The following is a 16,574-nucleotide window of genomic DNA, read 5'->3' on the forward strand; positions in this document are numbered from 1 at the left end:
CCTCGCCACATGCTTGTCCATACATGGTTTGAAGAGACTGTTAATTAAGTGTGATTTCCACTGTAAACAATGCCCAATTTTACACATTATTCCGTGATACTGCGTTGGCAGTGGTGCATAAGTGCAAATAACAAAAAAACAACGTGAAACGTTCATTAATAACACTGCCTTTAAAGGAAAACCATGCAATCGTTGACGTTTCAAGCAGTGGCCTTTCTTCACGGTACATAAGAGAGGCCGGAGAAGTAGCGACACAACGTTAGCCAACTTTTTTTTGTTTGCTTTCATTTTGGTGCCATTTATTAATTTCTTGTAAATTTTTTTATTTTGCTTGGTAGTAGGGTTTTCAATTTGCTTTGATTGTGGCTGTTTATGGGATTTGTTCTTTATATATAACTAGCTTTTTGCCCGTCCAAGGATCGGTGTATTGCAGTAAATCTGAAACCTGCAAGCGAAAATCAGACCGCGACATGATATTCATTGCAATAATGCGTGTGCAATTTGTTAGGGCGCGGTGACACAGACTTATTTCATTTTAAGGTTATAATCCCTTGTTCATCATGACGTCCTTTTTACTTTGATGTCTCAATAGCGTTACGGAGATCACGTGACGTGAGGGTTCTGCCTTTGTCGTGAGGGTTGTAAGTTGGTGCCGAGGAGGGGGGAGGAGGCGCCTCAGCCCCCCATGTGGAGTGACGTCACCCGCTAATTATTATGAATGGGGGGGGATTCCATGTGGAGGACGTTACCTGTTCATGATTATTAATGAGGGGGGCTGGTCGATGTGGATTGACGTCACTAGCGTTAAGCACAGACATTCCTGGGTGATTATAGTTGGTATTAATGTACAGCGCTGTGGAATGCTTGGCATGAATGACGCTATATGAAATGAAAGTGTTATTATCTTGCGAGCAGCAGCAGCAGCTCTGATGTGCGCCACGCGTTTGCTCATTGCAGGACAGCGCTGCACTACGCAGCGGCCAACTGCAATGTGCAGTGTGTGGTGACGCTGGTCGCGTCAGGCGCGCGTCTCAATGAGCAGGACGAACGCCGTTGCACACCGCTGCACTACGCTGCTGCGGCCGACGGGGACGGCAGGTGAGGACATGGTCCCAACGGGTGGTGGGGGGGGGGCGTTCAGTCACCATCCAGTCCATGCTTTCGCAACACATTCCCATCGTCGGCTCCCGTTGTGCGGCGGGTTTCGCCTCGTAGCATTGGTTACACTTCATAATAGAGTTTTTGTTTTGGGTTAGATCGCGTAAATATAGAAATGTGTCGTTAAAAACTCACCACCACCCGACACGGCCAACTAGTAAGGGTTGTCACGTAAACAGAACATGCCAATTCGTCACTAATAAAGCACACCGGTGTGTTGGAGAGCGAATGCGTTTGTATTAAACTGGTTATACACTTTCGTTCGTTTGTGTATTGTGTGCATTGAGAAGCTTGGCCAATATAGAAGTTGAAGGCTGTTTAACATGGAAGTTTAATTTGAAGGTTTTACAGCAGTAATAAATATTTTTACTGAAAGTTTTTCAAAATGCTTGGCTTTTCCTGATGTTAGCATTCCTAAAGCTCAAATCTAAAAGGGAAATGAGATCATATCGTCAGTCTCAAAGAGCTAAATGTTCTTTAATGATTCGTCCAAATGTTACTTTTTCAATGGCCACCTGTTATCATTACATCGGAACCCACATGCACTCTTGTTATAAGTTAAAATATAAACCAAATGTTTAATATTTACAGCCGTTAATGTGCAGTACATGTAATAATAAAATAACATTATTTGTGAAAGTAAATATCACATTGGCAGCTGACACCCTGATTCATAATTACTGTTTACAGATATGTCTTTAGTATTAATAGTGGAAGTGAATGATGGACGGGTCTAATCGCTATGGAGCATTAAGCGTCGGTGTTGTTTTGCCAAGCGTTCACATTGGCTGTTGCCTAAGACAGAGAAAAGCAACACAAAGCTGTTACTAAGGGCACCTGACAAAGAGAACAAGGTTGCCTTGTAAGTGGATACTTATAGCACAGTATCATTCTCAGTGTACAATACAATATCAGTACAGTCCTATATAGCTATTATTACTATGCTTGTTTACCCATGAAAACCTCACCGAGTGTTTTTTTTTTTTGCGGAAGGGAACGATGTTGCTACGTGTAATTCCAATTGAGGAATTATCTGGTAACTTTTCAGCTTTGGGATGTTTGGCCAATACCAGTTACATTGTATGTGTTTTATAAAGTAAAAAAATATCTGCTTATTGATCTGTTTTTTAACCAAGGCTAGCCACTTGGGACAAATATCTCCAACTGTGTGTGCTCACCACTGCAGATAAATGCTCGCACCACCACGTTCTTCACTTCTGTTCTTATTTATCCTATTTTTTTAGCCTACTACAAAATCACCTGGAATGCACTCAATCTTGTAAGATCTTGGAAGCTTGGCAGGGATGAACTTTGATAGTGCTTGGATGGGTAAACACCATGCATCATCGGTGGCTGCATTATGTGCTACGTAGTTGTCAGCAGAGGGCAGTGCAGCAATATGCATTGTCCCTTTGTCTATGCCCTGTTACGTCTACGCTTCACAAACCCACGTTAACCAGCGTGGTGAATAATGGTCAAATAACTCCCACGACCCGCACAGAATGAGAAGGCCCTCATCCAGCAGTGGATTTGCAAAAGGGTTATACAGTAAAACCTTGGATTGCAAGCATAATTCGTTTCGGAAACGTGTTTGTAATCCAAAGCACTCGTATATCAAAGCACTCGTATATCAGTTGTGATCACGTGACGCTTGGCAGACAAAGCGTACACGTACTACTCGTATTGCAAGACCTCGCTCGTTTATCAAATTAATATTTATTTACAATTTTTGCTCGTCTTGCAAAACACTCGCAGACCAAGTTACTCGCAATCCAAGGTTTTACTGTACATGTACACAGTACTTGCTCAGAAGCACAGATGTGAATGAATGGGAATAGGATGGCGGCATGAGACTCGGTAGCTGAGCGAGCGGCTGTGCCTTTGTTTATTTGTACCAGATGTCTGGAGCACCTTTTGAGAAAGGACGCCGACCCAGGAATCCAGGACAAGCAGGGTTACACGCCCGTCCACTACGCCGCTGCATATGGCCACCGTGTGTGTCTCGAGTTGGTATGTCCCTCTTGCATGCCCACCGCTTTCCACGCTCCTTTTAACACAAGTCAGGAGGTCACTGGGACCGATTCTATTGATGCTGTCCCGACATCTATCGCACCAGTGCTGCCTCATTTCTGTGATATCATAGCTGTTGCGAAGTCGACACCTGACCCCCAATGTCTGGTCTTAGGAGTCTTAGGTAGGGGTCATTCTCATCTTGAAGACTGCTTGTTTTCGTTAGATGTTTGGTTCATTTTAGGCAACGGTTCCAGTGGTGGCAACTTATTTTACACTGTCAGTAACCTCTGCCCTCCTGTGTCTTGCACATTGTTGAGCTTCCAAGTTGTTTACCTCATTCTTCCAATATATTTGTAGCGCTCTTTGCATGCACCAGTAGCTTCTTTGATGGTGTCGTTGTTTAACTCCAGCTCTTCGAACATCTATCAACACCGACATGTATTTTTACACAATAAAAAAAGTGAAAAACGTCACTTCAATCACCCTAAAAATATTTCATTTTCATTAAAATGAGAGCAATACATCTTTAAACAAGTTAAAATCTTGCTTGCTCATCTCATTTGCATTGTCAAGCACATGTATACATGTAAAGCATCTGCTATTTTTGTGCTTCCTTACCGAATTTTATATATGCAGAGGCATTCAAATTACATTGTTTGCGTAAGCGTTGTGCATACACATATTAGCACGTAATGTTTTTCTAGGATCCATTCTATTCTGCAGCTTATAATTAACTGCTCACCTATATAAAACATTTTCCATGTTCTTTCTCCACCAGATTGCCAATGAAGCACCACTTTACGTTGTAAGTAACTGGCTGGATTGCAGTCATACATTGCGCACTTGAGTAAAAAGCACTTTTTACTGTCAATTAGTTTCTGACTTTTATAGATGCACATTTGCTTCCATTTTCAATGGAAATAAATTGCATTTACAGTGCATTTATTTAAATATTCAGATTATGTTTTACGAGACCTGTAAACTGCCGTGCCACATCGTGCAATTAGCGAGAGGATAGACTCGTGTCTGGCCCTTCGTCGTTCTGCTTCTGCACACCTTGAGCGCGACCGCAATCTTGAGAGGTGGACTAAGTGGCCATGTGGTTTGTGTTCGCCGTACAGCTGCTGGAGCAACCTGGAGCCTTCCAGAGCGATGGCAAAAGTGGACACCCCATCAGCCCCCTACACTTGGCCGTACGTGTGCCTGCACCTTCCTTTTGTTTGACGCGGCCAATCCACAATGTAGGGGGCAGTGGGGGGGACATCTCCAGCAGTATTTTTTCAAATTAATTTAGCATTGTTGAAATCGTTCATTCAAATCAATAGTTTTTAAGGCCATGCACATGGTAATTTCGTTAACTCTCGGTTATCTGCGGGTGAATTATGCAGTTCGCAGGTTAACTGTGTTTGTGAAAGAAGGAAATGAAATAGAGAATAGGCGAATCCACGCTCATTCGTTCCTTGTTACTCATGTGCTGGTTCTAAATATCTGCTCCTAACCTGTGACTCGGTGACCAATTACTATAACATACAATAAAAGTAGATGACACATACAACATCTAGACCCCCACTGTATGTAATGTAAACAATGAATGCATTCTATCGCCTTATTTACATACTATCCGTCTTTTTGTTTTATCTGAACCATCCCTTCCCCCATAACTCTAGATAATAAATTTAGTGAGGTTTAAAAATTTGCTTCATAATTCAAGTTGATCACAAGTGCCATTACTTTAGATTTTTTTTGTTACATCTTAGTTTTACCTATTCACGTTTATTCTCCCTATCACTGTTTTGTGCATTAGGCGTGCATCAAGATGCTTTTGTTTTGCGGCCTCACATTTCTGTATGCACTCACCGACACTCACGCTGCCTTTTCCCACAGGCGTACCACGGGCACCATGGTGCGCTAGAGGTGCTCATCCGCTCGCTGGTCGACCTGGATGTACGGGAAGGGAACGGCTACACCCCGCTGGGCCTGGCCGCGCTGCGAGGGCACACCGACTGCGTGCGCGTGCTCATTCAGCACGGGGCGTCCGTTCTGCTCAAGGAGGGACCCGATCGCCGGACCGCCCTCCACTCTGCAGGTAGTCTTGGTGACCGGTGTGTGGATATATATTGGTGGGGACGCAGATGCCTCTGGGGGTGAGGGATATGGTGCTGGGGAAGGAGGGGAAAAGAGAGAGAGGGTGGGGGGGGGTAGCAGTTTATCATCTTGATAATGAGCAGGTGAGTATTGTCAGGGCTTTATTTTCCTTTTTGACTCCTGGGGCACAGCCTCACTGGCTCCCTAATGAATAGCTGGCATTGGCAGCGAGCACTGCCTCTGCATCGGCTGTTTTTACCTCTGAGATCAGGCCTGGAAGTGAGGACGGGGTGGTGCCCTTCTCCTTGCGGAGTCTTGTCTGTGGATTGCCTCTGCTTGAAAAGCCGCATTGGGAGTGTTTTCAGCATTTGCGGCATTTCTTGTTTTTGCATGCAGCAACCAATGGACACGTGGAGTGCTTGCGCCTGCTGGTAGAGAACGCAGACTCCAACGAGGCGGTGGACGCGAGCGACGCCAACGAGCAGTACGTACTGCTGCAAGGCACCCGCTTTTCATCCCGTGTGCTGCGATATGAAATGGAGGTGTAGTTGAATGCTGGGCTCATTGCTGTTCGTGTTGATTTGCTCTCGCTTTCACAGGACGCCTGTGATGCTGGCGGTCGGGAATGGCCACACTGACTGCGCCTCTCTTTTGTTGAGCAAAGGAGCCAGTATTAATGCCAAGGACAACAAAGGGTGCACCGCACTACACAGAGGGGTGAGGAGCCGCCTGTTTTAGAATAACAGACGATCATCACATCGTACCTTTTCCTCAAAGTTTCCATTGTTTAAATCGATATGTTTCCTCCGTCAGTCTGTGTATCTCAGTCAGGTTCATTTATCCAACGTGTCTTCTGAAAAGATTTGGCTAAAATAGTAGAGTCATGCATTTAATAAAATAGCTTAATTTCATTGCTTTTTGAGTTGGGACATAAAACTAGTGGAAGGACCGCTAACGAACTCGTAATCCACGAGGTGATCGCGGCAGCTTTACAACGATGGGTGGTCACTGATTCTTGCACCGTGTGCGGCGGTGCCGTCTGTGTACAGGCGGCAACCGGCCACGAGGAGTGCGTGGATCTGCTGCTGCAGCGCAGCGTGGACGTGTCCCTGCGCGAGCGGCGTGGCCGGGCCCCACTGCACATGGCTGCCGCCTGTGGTCACATGGGCATCCTGTCCGCCCTCGTGCAGGCCGCCATGGCAAGCGGCGCACCCATCCCACTCACCGACCGCAACGGCTACACGCCGCTCCATTGGGCGTGTTACAATGGTGGGCTGTGCACGGATCGTGTGTGTGTGTGTGACCTCGCGACCTGGGTTCAGTTTCTGCCTGTGGATGACACTGGTGGCAAGTGCTGTCTAAATGTGTACTGAGCCTCCCGTTCATTACTTCAGCCTTAAGCTATGTTTCACCCAATGTGGTGTGTAAAACGTCAGCACTGGGGAGATAAAAGGCAGCCAGGCATGATGCTCGTCCTTATCACCCCCTTCATTTTTTATGCTGACCTTTAGTAGGTGCTCACTAGTAGCACTTTCCCCATAAGTTTTTATGGCTATGGGGAATCTAAGTCTTTGTAGCCATGGGTAACGGTCGCATAATGGCTTCCATGGTGGGTGTACTCATTGTAACGTGGGTTCTTCTTGCACATTGTCCAGAATGATGAAGGGTCTGATGTTTTTTTACAATTATATCAAACACTTTTTGCTCAACTTCATTCCTGGGTTGTTCTCCCAACTCGATGTGTTTTACCGACCTTGTTCTGTCCTCTTTAACGGACGTCGAAACACGAAGCGTCTGAGTTTAAGATGGTTGTTTCGGCATCTGGTGATGCATGCGTTGCGTGACTTCTGTGGAATGCTCAGGTCACGACGGCTGTGTAGAGCTGCTGTTGGAGCTGGACGTATTCCAGAAGCAGGAAGGGAATGCCTTCTCACCGCTGCACTGTGCTGTGTGAGTGCTGCGTTGTTCATCTGATCTGCACTCAGAACCGCTAAAACTGTGCTCGTAAAAAAAAAATGTGAATACATCGTTGGGGAGGGGATATATATTTTTTTATCAGGTTATTTTTATATTTTTAATAAATTATGGCATTATCTTTTCTCGATAGGTGCGTGAATGAAGGGCATGTGGGGTATATGCGCGATGTTCCGCAGAACTATATGGAGTTGTGTTGGCCATAAGGGAAACGGAACAATAGTCGCACCATGGGGAACCTATCGTGTGATGGGTACTCCTTGGCCTTGCTATTTTAGATGGCTTATTCATTATTCATTCTCCCATCTCTCCAAGGTGTGTTTCAACGGTAATGTACATCGTGTGTTGTCAAGAGTTTCAATTAAAACAAATGTTTTTTTTATATTATGACAGCATCATTGACAATTGTACGTAAATTAACAAGTGTTTTTGGAAGTTAACAGTGGGCCTCACATGTCTTTTATGCAGTGTTTAGCAATGAAGTATTGGATGTGTGAGGGGGCAGTGAGGTGGAAGTTTTCAATGGGGTAGCACGTGTAAAGAGATGCATTTTAAAAACCAGTATTGTCTTCTTCATTCCGTCGCAGGTTAAATGACAATGAAAGCTGTGCCGAAATGTTAATCGATACTTTTGGTGCCAAGATTATCAACTGCCCTGATGCCAAGGGAAGGTAGGTATTGATGGGACATCTGTTTTGGCTTAGCCATATAGGGTTTAAGTGTAAGCAATATACGTACCCTTCCTATGCATTGCAATGTGATGCACACATCTGAAGTGGCTGGCATTGTGATGTTTTGCTCGACCATGGCTGTTGGCGCCTTTGCATATTTGCAGCTGCATGTTTTGATTAGTTGGTCTGAAACAGGCTTTACAATCTATGGATATTTAACGTATGGGGAACTTAATTTAAACTGCTTTTTAATGTTAAATGTAGCAGGTAAGCTCTTCTGTGACATACAATATAATCTTGTTTATCCCTGTATCATGTGCATCTTGTTCAGTGGCATTATCAGAGCATTTGATTCGCTTTGTGGGAAGTCAAACATTTTTATAATCTGCAAAGAGTTTGGCCCCCACCATTGGAGTATGGAAATACAAATGCCGATTCAACATAAATGACTCTCAAAATAGCAAAAGCCACTCCGTAAGATCACCTCCAACTTGCAGACGAATACCAACTTGCAGACGAATACCCACTTGCAGACCGGCGCTGCGTTCACCTTGTGTGGCACAGGGGAGAGCTCCCACCTGGGGAGGGGGGGGGGGGATCCTTTGGCTAGCCTACCACAGGGCATCTCGATATACTGCACGGGAGGTGTGGTACACGTAAAACGTGTGAATGATGATCCAGACGTCAGGGGAAAATGAGCACCTCCCAGAGTGCATTTAAGCAGGAAAGACACTTTGATTTTTTTATAGCACCTCGGTTACATGTAGATGACTGGCCCGGGTGCGTTTGCTGAAAGTGTTGTTGCTGGTGTTGGCGGCATGGTGGCGCCCCGTGAGCAGGATGCCGCTGCACGCCGCTGCCTTCACGGACCACGTTGAGTGCCTCCAGCTACTGCTCAGCCACAACGCGCTTGTCAACGTCACCGACATGGCTGGGAAGAGCCCCCTGATGATGGCGTGCGAGAACGGGCAGGCCACCGCCGTCGGTCAGTTGTCCCCGGGCACAGGTGGACAAATTATGCACAGGGGAAATTACGTCTTTACAGTGCCCTGCTGGATGAAGACCTCTTCCCCCATACCAGAATCGAAATCAGAATCTCTATTTAAACTGGAGTAATCCAATGAGCTATGAAGCTCTTTTTCACAGTATGGGCAGATCAGCAAGTTACAAGAGCAAACAATACAAAAAAACAATAGAAGTGCAAAATAGAGAAAATAGTAAGCAAGTCACTGAAAGTAAATAATAAAATATATATTACGGAAATTCGATTCATCAACATTTGGCAAGGCGGCAAAAATAATAAAACAGTCCCAGACCACACCAAGATAACACGGTCTCTCAATAAAATGGCACATTCACATTAAACTATTGCCTTGTCAGTATATAGGGTTGTGATCTTGCTGCTCTTCGCTACACTGGTCAATGCGCCTTGTTGAAGGGGAGAGACAGACAGGACAGCTTCCGGTATCACTCGCCACTGACGTTAGCCCTGGCCACGAATCATCGAGCAATGAAACGGTATGTTTCAAGTTATGCACGCGGAGGCTCCAAATTTCGGCCAACTCTTAGTGCTCGTAAGTCGGCTCAGCCTGCCCTCAGCCAATCGGCGACTCCCATTTATGAGCGGTTTCGACCTCGTCTGGCTTCATTGACATTAGGTTTTCTGTTTTTTTGGTTGAGAGTATTTTTCATGGAACGGATTACAAAATGTTAACCGAGGGACTACTGTATTGAGTTTAGATAATTAAAAAAAATTGGGAGCAACGAATATTTGCTTACTGTTTACAGCACGTATGAACTTTGCTTTAAGAAATTGTCAATTCTCCACATTCATTTTAATATTGTAACTTTTTTTATTTTTCATGCAATCCCTTCTTGACATATTCCTAAACCATTACCGCTTGTGCCATGCTGCATCGACAGAGGTACTGGTGAACAGCACAAAAACTGATCTCAAGCTGCAGGATGCCAACCGGAACACAGCCCTTCATCTGGCCTGCAGCAGAGTGAGCTTGTGCACACATGCAGCCTCTACCACACTTTGTGTGTGACATGGGCAAGCCAGTTGGCACGGCACCTCCGATTAGCACGGTTGGCTACGTACGGTGCGAAAGAAGTTCAACATATATACATTTTCACTGTGGGATTAATGCTCGCACCAAATTGCTGCCATCATCATCATCAACATCTGTCATTGATCATAGGTATGTTTCCACGGTGCACATAAGTTGGTAAGTCTGAACACTTGTTATCGCGCACCATTATGAGTCCAGTCCATCACGAATGCGCACTGATAACACGTAGTAAACTATTTGGAATAACACTGTTTTATGTCTTTTGCAAAACTCGCTATGACTCGAGGATTAAATCTCGAAAATCTACTAGTAACCAGTACCAGGTCTTCAAGCTGGAGACCCCAAACTGCACTGTCCATATCGCACGAGGTTTGCGGGTTGGTAGAGTACATCACCATGGGCTTCGGGTCGTAGACGGCGTCGTTTGAGGTCCATTGAGACTAGTACACACTGCCACGCGAGATAGCGTTGAGCGGATTGGTGCAGACTCTTGTAGATGAGTAGGCATGGTTTCGAAATTAATCAATGGTTTATAGGTAGCCAATGTTACTCGTCTCTTATTGTGATTGGATAAAATTTCCACTTTTCGAACTATCTGGCAAGCCCGCAGTATTTAACACTGATGAAGATGCACAGAGCTGGCATGCCCTGCCGAAGCCTATTTATTGTTCTTAACAGTCAATCTCATGTCTCTAGCGTTCATGTGTTCTATTGTCCCTTTGTTCCTTAATCTCCTAGTATCGATCCAAAAGTGCACTTCCGTGCTTTTTGTGCGCTTTGCTGAATTTGTTCCGCGTTCTTGATCAGTGTCCAGTTTTCTCATGCGGATTTCAGAGCAGGTAATGTGCACCGATTAAAATGTTCTTTAGGCACATCGATATGTGCTAATTACAGCGGTGGGTGTAACATTTCCATTGTAATTTGTTGTATTGCCCCAGGTCTAGCAATAAGACTTGCCATGTGCTGCTGACTGACGTGCGCTGTTGTTTGTGTCCACAGAGCCATGAGACGTGTGCCTTGCTGATCTTGGATAAGCTAGACGACCTCAACCTCATCAATGCTACAAATGCCGCTCTCCAGACGTACGACATCATACTTCCATTTAACCAACCATAAGACATTTATTTCTCCAAGTATTGATTTATTCGGGGAGGCTGCCACGTTGTAATAGTTAGCACACTGGCCTTGTAATCCAAAGGTTGCCGGTTGAGTTAGATCTCGCGGCGCAGTAGTTGAAACAACTGGCATGCATTTTAATTCACCCCCTTCCCCCACCTCTTGTCAACCCACCAGAATAAACGGGGTACACAACAGTCGATCTGCAGATAGTGTGGCGAGGTAAAGTGTGAGTACTCCCACCTCTGCAAAGACATCTGTTCAGTGTAAACGAGTAGGCCAAATACCCTCTAGAGCAGTGGTTTCCAAAGTTGTGGTCTGCAGGGCTGTGGGAAGTGGTCTACGGAAATTTCAGATGTCAAGATTTTTTTTTATAAAACACCATACCGCATTGAACTTAATGTGAAACAACAAAAAGCAAGTCGATTCTTTTTTAAAATAAATTTTAAGTTACATTTGACAGTGCTTTTAATGTTATTTACATTTATTTTTAAAATATTGTTTTGGTGCATGGTGGTCCGCAAAAATGTTTTCAGAGCTGATTTGGCCACAGGGCCAGGAAGGTGAGCAGGACCCATTGCTCGAGAAGGGCTCACTAGAGCTCTCCCTCGTGGAGGCCCTTCGGTCAGCGGTGGTGGGAGCAGGCAATTGCAGGGCTGCACCTTTACCCCTTTTTTTATTTAAGTTTATATGCAACCGTAAATTATGTAAAATGTGTCCATACTTTATTTTACTGTGCCTCTTGGATTACATGCAGAAGTGTGGTGCTTTTAGTTGTGCTATTGATGGGTCGACAAAGTGTTTTTTTGAGTTTTTTTTTATCGTGCAATGTTAATTATGGTGGCGATTTAAAAGTGTATTCAGCAGGAGATAATAACGCAGTGTGGTTTTGCCAGGATTCGTGCAAGCTGCTCTCTGAATTTCCTGCTTTGCCTCAATACACAATTACAGTAAAACCTTGGATTGCGAGCATAATTCGTTCCGGAAACGTGTTTGTAATCCAAAGCACTCGTATATCAAAGCACTCGTATATCAGTTGTGATCACGTGACGATCAAATTAATATTTATTTACAATTTTTGCTCGTCTTGCAAAACACTCGCAGGCCAAGTTACTCGCAATCCAAGGTTTTACTGTATATTCCTTTTGAGTTTTCTCAGTGCTCTTGACTGGGTTGTATGTCAGTTGTTCCTGTACTTTGTGTGCGTGTGTGCATGTGCATTTAGTCCTTTGCACCTGGCAGCCAGAAGTGGCATGGCAACAGTCGTACAGGTGCTTCTTAACAAGGGTGCCAGCATCCTGGCCGTCGACCATAATGGTAGGGCTCTTCATATTGTCGCTTCCATTACTTTGTTGGAAATTTGCGCTTTAGTCTACAATCAGCACAGCAGCTGCCTACCCATTTGTGTGCGATTCAGTTCAAGCTTTGAAAACATGGATTATGGTGTTTTCACTGAGTGTATTGTGTACGTTTTATACGTGTTTTTGCAGAATATTTTTTTCCAATAATTTCAGTTGTGTGCGCCTTTGCCTTGTTTTATTTTCTGCATTGGATTATGTAATGCAGGATTTCTGTACGAATAATTCACTTTGGGAAGCGTATTTCACCACAAGACATGACGGTCGTGTTGTTATTTCTCACATGCAGGCTACACACCGGCACTCTCTTGTGCCCCAAACAAGAGTGTGGCCGAGTGCCTGTCCCTCATCCTGGGCGCCATGCTGCCACTTTCCCCCGATGCCGTTCCCTCCGCTTCATCCCTGCACTCCTCCCCAGTCCTGGCGAAGGCCGTGCCTCCAGGCGGTGTAAGAGGAATCGACCGTGGGTCCGGAGTGCGACTGCCACACACTCGTCTCGTGGGCTTCGGTCCCAACGGCGAAGTTCTGCAGCCGTCACTGTGCAGCACCGTGGCGGCCGCCTGCGTCGTGGAGAATGGCGTGGCAGGCGGGCCGCCCGGCCACGTGGGCAACAGCCACTCGGACGACCATATTGGGGACTCCGATTCTGAGACATACTGACCTGCACAACCCTGCCTTAGACCCGAGCTGAGTTTTTAATCCGTCAAGAGATTTGTCCGTCAGGCTACACCTGATGGACCAAACGCTAGTCCCACCCTTCCTATCCCGAAATTCCCTTGCCTTATTTCCAAACATGACCCCAAATGTCCCACCACCCCCACCCCACCACGCCCCCATCTTTACACATTTCCAATCTCTCCCCAGCACATCCCCACCACCCTAAAACCTCGTAATAGTCGAACGTACGTTTGGCTCTGCCAAATCTGCGTTAACCATCCTCAAAATTTAATTGGCTTAATGCGAATTGGCTCGAAGCCTTGAAAACCAATATGAGACTACGTTGAAGCCGCTAAGTGAACCTGAATCCTTAATAACATTTGCACTGTCTTTGACAACAGTTTTTTTTACTTACCCACCCGATAATTAGATGTAAAGAGTATTTTTCCCAAAGATAGCCAGAAATGGTTAGGTAAAGTCATGGTATTTTATAAATAGCAGGCAGCTTGTGCGTCATGTAAAGTAATGCCTAAAACAAGGTTGCAATACTCAATTGTAAATGGCACTTCAGGATGGCAATATTTAAAAGCTTTTTGTCTATAAATCTACGAAACTTTAACGTAAAAGAAATTAAACACTAGAATTGGTTAGGAATATTGCTAACGTGATCCATTGTACTGTGCATTTTAAGAGGTGCACAAGCAGACAGGTGTGCATTGCTAATGCCGAGACGTGACGAACGCAAACGAGACGAACGTAAATGTGACTTGACACAGCTCCTAGGAATTTCACACTCTCCACCTCAAGCTCTGTTGCAGTATGGAGGCATATCTGCACCATAGTGGCTAGTGAAGCCACTAGTGAATGTATAATCCAAGCCAACACATAATTCAAGCACTTAACAATTGCGTATGTGTTTGCAACTACGGAGAACTCAGTACAGCCTGAGCAGTCTTTAGAACAAATACTATATACTGTAAAATGTGTAGTCTGTGTAAATTGTATTCCATAGCAGAGGGCTGCGGACATACGCTAGTGTTAATGTTTAGCTTGCTTTATTTTGGTGGAATGAGGTAGTGGCAGTTCAGCACAAATCCTTAAACCCAATCGATTTGCACTCGAGCATCTTTATACAATAAGCCTTTAACATGGGACTGAATCCTCACCTGAGCCATTAAGATAGAGAGAGAGAGAGAGAGAAAAAAGGTGCCCTGCCAGGCTCAGTCATGTAATAACAGCTTGTAAACTTTGGTCCCAGGGTGGAGTGCCATTTTTTGGCACTGGTAGTGAGCGTGGGCCGGTGTGCGGAGTTTTCTGGCATGTTCCTCACTCTGCATGAAGCACGCACACACGTGGTCCCTGCAGCTCCACAGTCGACAGTTGTGTGTGTCAGGGCTTCCCGGCAATATGGACACGTTGGATCATTCCATACCTCGCAGACAGCACTTAGTTCAGTACGCACGTCCATGTGCACCCACACACGCACGAGGCATACAGGTTTGCCCATGCGCGCGCACACACACACACAACACACAGGAAGAGGCACAGATGTGTGTCTGCCCACATACACGTGCACAAATGCACACAGCAGCGAGGAAGAAGACAAGCACGTTGCAGATTTTAATCAATGTAGTGTTTATTGATTTTACTCGATTTACTGCAGATGGAAAATGTCAATGAAGTATGTGCTACAGTATTATGGTATGCTTAGAAACTGGGTGTAGAGTTTTATAGTGTGTTTCAAGTTACAACGTTATGTTGAGACATTGCAATTTCTTTAATTTAAATTAAAGGTCAATTAATAACTAAACCGTTATCCACATGATATATTGGTAACATCACTTGACAACACCACGACAAATGCACTCTTCCGTTCAACTGTGGGTCCTGAGCTGTGGCTATATGTATATTTGTTGCTTTGAAAACAGGTAACTGGATTTTATTTTGTTCTTTCCAAAGAATATTTCTCATAGACTATTGGCATGTTATATATAAAAAGATGTAGCAATAAGTTCTCGAGGGTGTATGGAAACACCATGGGCGTTTTCAGTGCATGATATACCTTCCGTGGTGGTGTTCACAATATGGGCCACTTAAGACTAGCAAATTAAATGTTGATACTGCACTAAAATTTTGCAGCTGCTATACTGAAACAGGCTGCTGTAAGGCTTTTATGAAGTATATAGCAAAAAGGGTATCCTGTGTACTGTATAGATTATATGAGTCCTTATAGGCAAGCGTGTGTGTGTGTGTTTATGGTTTATTTTGTAATGTTCGTGTTTACCAATGCAGCCCAATGGTGTCCGGCACATTTTGGGTTATATGGGATTTCTTCATAACCTCCCGTTGATTATGAATATAGAATGTCTGCACAACGTTCACTCGATTCAGTTGGCATCGGTGCATTTGTTACATAGCAACTCTAGTGACGTCATCATGCACGCGTGCAAATGGTGTTGCTCTTTGTACACTTGCTTCCAAACCCACATGCTCCCAATGCGCCGGTATTTAGAGGGTGGCACAGAACAGTCCAGTTCCATCTCGACGAACTATATAGAGAACCCTACTAAGTGCAGTATATATAAAACATTGACTGAAAACACTGTGTTTTGCATAACTCCATAGGCCACAGTTTTACCTTGTGCATCCGCCTTAATATGCATCATTGTATAAAATATAAGATTGAATAATGGTAATAATATTAGCCTTAGAAAAGGGGTGAAATTTCATGGTGGTTGATAATTTGCAGAAGGCATTTTATTTTTACGTTTAGGTACGATATAGCAAGGCAGGTCTGTGTTGTCATTGTGGCCGTAACTGTTTAAAAATACAAATGCTTTAATGTTTGATTTAAAGAAGTGGCTTCCAATCTTTTAGAGTGCATTTTACCAAATACAATTGTAACCACTTTGTTACAGTAGGGTTTCTGAATAGATGTTTTATTGTAATTTTATGACTTGGATGTTATCACATATAGGAAAAGGCAATTGAATGTTATGACTTGCAGTAACTGGACTGAGTAAAACTGCCTTCATCTGTATTTTGCACATCAGCAGATTCCTCAAATAAAAATGTGGCTCAGACTTGTTTGCCATGTTTATAATTTGTATTAGAGGCCGTGAAGTCCATTTCTAACAACTCATCAGCATGACTATGGCTTGATTTGCCCTATACCTCTCTGCCATTTAGCTGTTCCTATATAAACACATTCTCGTGTTTATGGTTTGTAAGTAGTGGAACGGTTAAAGGCTATATATAAGATCAATGCAAATTACATTTACTGATAGCATTATTTGCACTTCTGAGGTCAACCCAGCGTGTTTCGAAAAACCAGGGGGGTTGGTTTAAAAAAGTGGCCCAGTTATTGAAATGGGACGCTATCATTGAGTGCCTATTTTGGAGTCCATGCAAAACCATGGCTTTGAATGGCCATTCAAAGTCAAAACCAAATGTGGACTGGAAACAAT

The 16,574-nt window shown here is 44.3% G+C and overlaps 1 protein-coding gene across 2 annotated transcripts in view; it reads left to right on the top strand.

Moving 5' to 3' along the window:
* The window catches only part of ANKRD28 (ankyrin repeat domain 28), a 44,019-nt gene extending 27,829 nt beyond the window's left edge, over positions 1–16,190 (top strand). For both annotated transcript variants that reach the window (XM_032964521.2, XM_032964512.2), the window contains exons 14-28: positions 958–1,098; positions 3,057–3,168; positions 3,950–3,976; positions 4,293–4,364; positions 5,056–5,257; positions 5,653–5,740; positions 5,856–5,973; positions 6,306–6,525; positions 7,119–7,206; positions 7,818–7,901; positions 8,741–8,886; positions 9,825–9,907; positions 10,976–11,058; positions 12,318–12,409; positions 12,740–16,190. In XM_032964521.2, coding sequence (XP_032820412.1) covers positions 958–1,098; positions 3,057–3,168; positions 3,950–3,976; positions 4,293–4,364; positions 5,056–5,257; positions 5,653–5,740; positions 5,856–5,973; positions 6,306–6,525; positions 7,119–7,206; positions 7,818–7,901; positions 8,741–8,886; positions 9,825–9,907; positions 10,976–11,058; positions 12,318–12,409; positions 12,740–13,110 — 1,927 coding nt within the window. In that variant the 3' untranslated portion in view covers positions 13,111–16,190. The remainder of the gene's footprint in view (positions 1–957; positions 1,099–3,056; positions 3,169–3,949; positions 3,977–4,292; positions 4,365–5,055; positions 5,258–5,652; positions 5,741–5,855; positions 5,974–6,305; positions 6,526–7,118; positions 7,207–7,817; positions 7,902–8,740; positions 8,887–9,824; positions 9,908–10,975; positions 11,059–12,317; positions 12,410–12,739) is intronic.
* Positions 16,191–16,574: the final 384 nt, after the last annotated feature.

The sequence above is a fragment of the Petromyzon marinus genome, chromosome 2, assembly GCF_048934315.1.
Source record: "Petromyzon marinus isolate PM22_M1 ecotype Great Lakes invasive population chromosome 2, UKy_Petmar_22M1.pri1.0, whole genome shotgun sequence".
Lineage (NCBI taxonomy): Eukaryota > Metazoa > Chordata > Hyperoartia > Petromyzontiformes > Petromyzontidae > Petromyzon > Petromyzon marinus.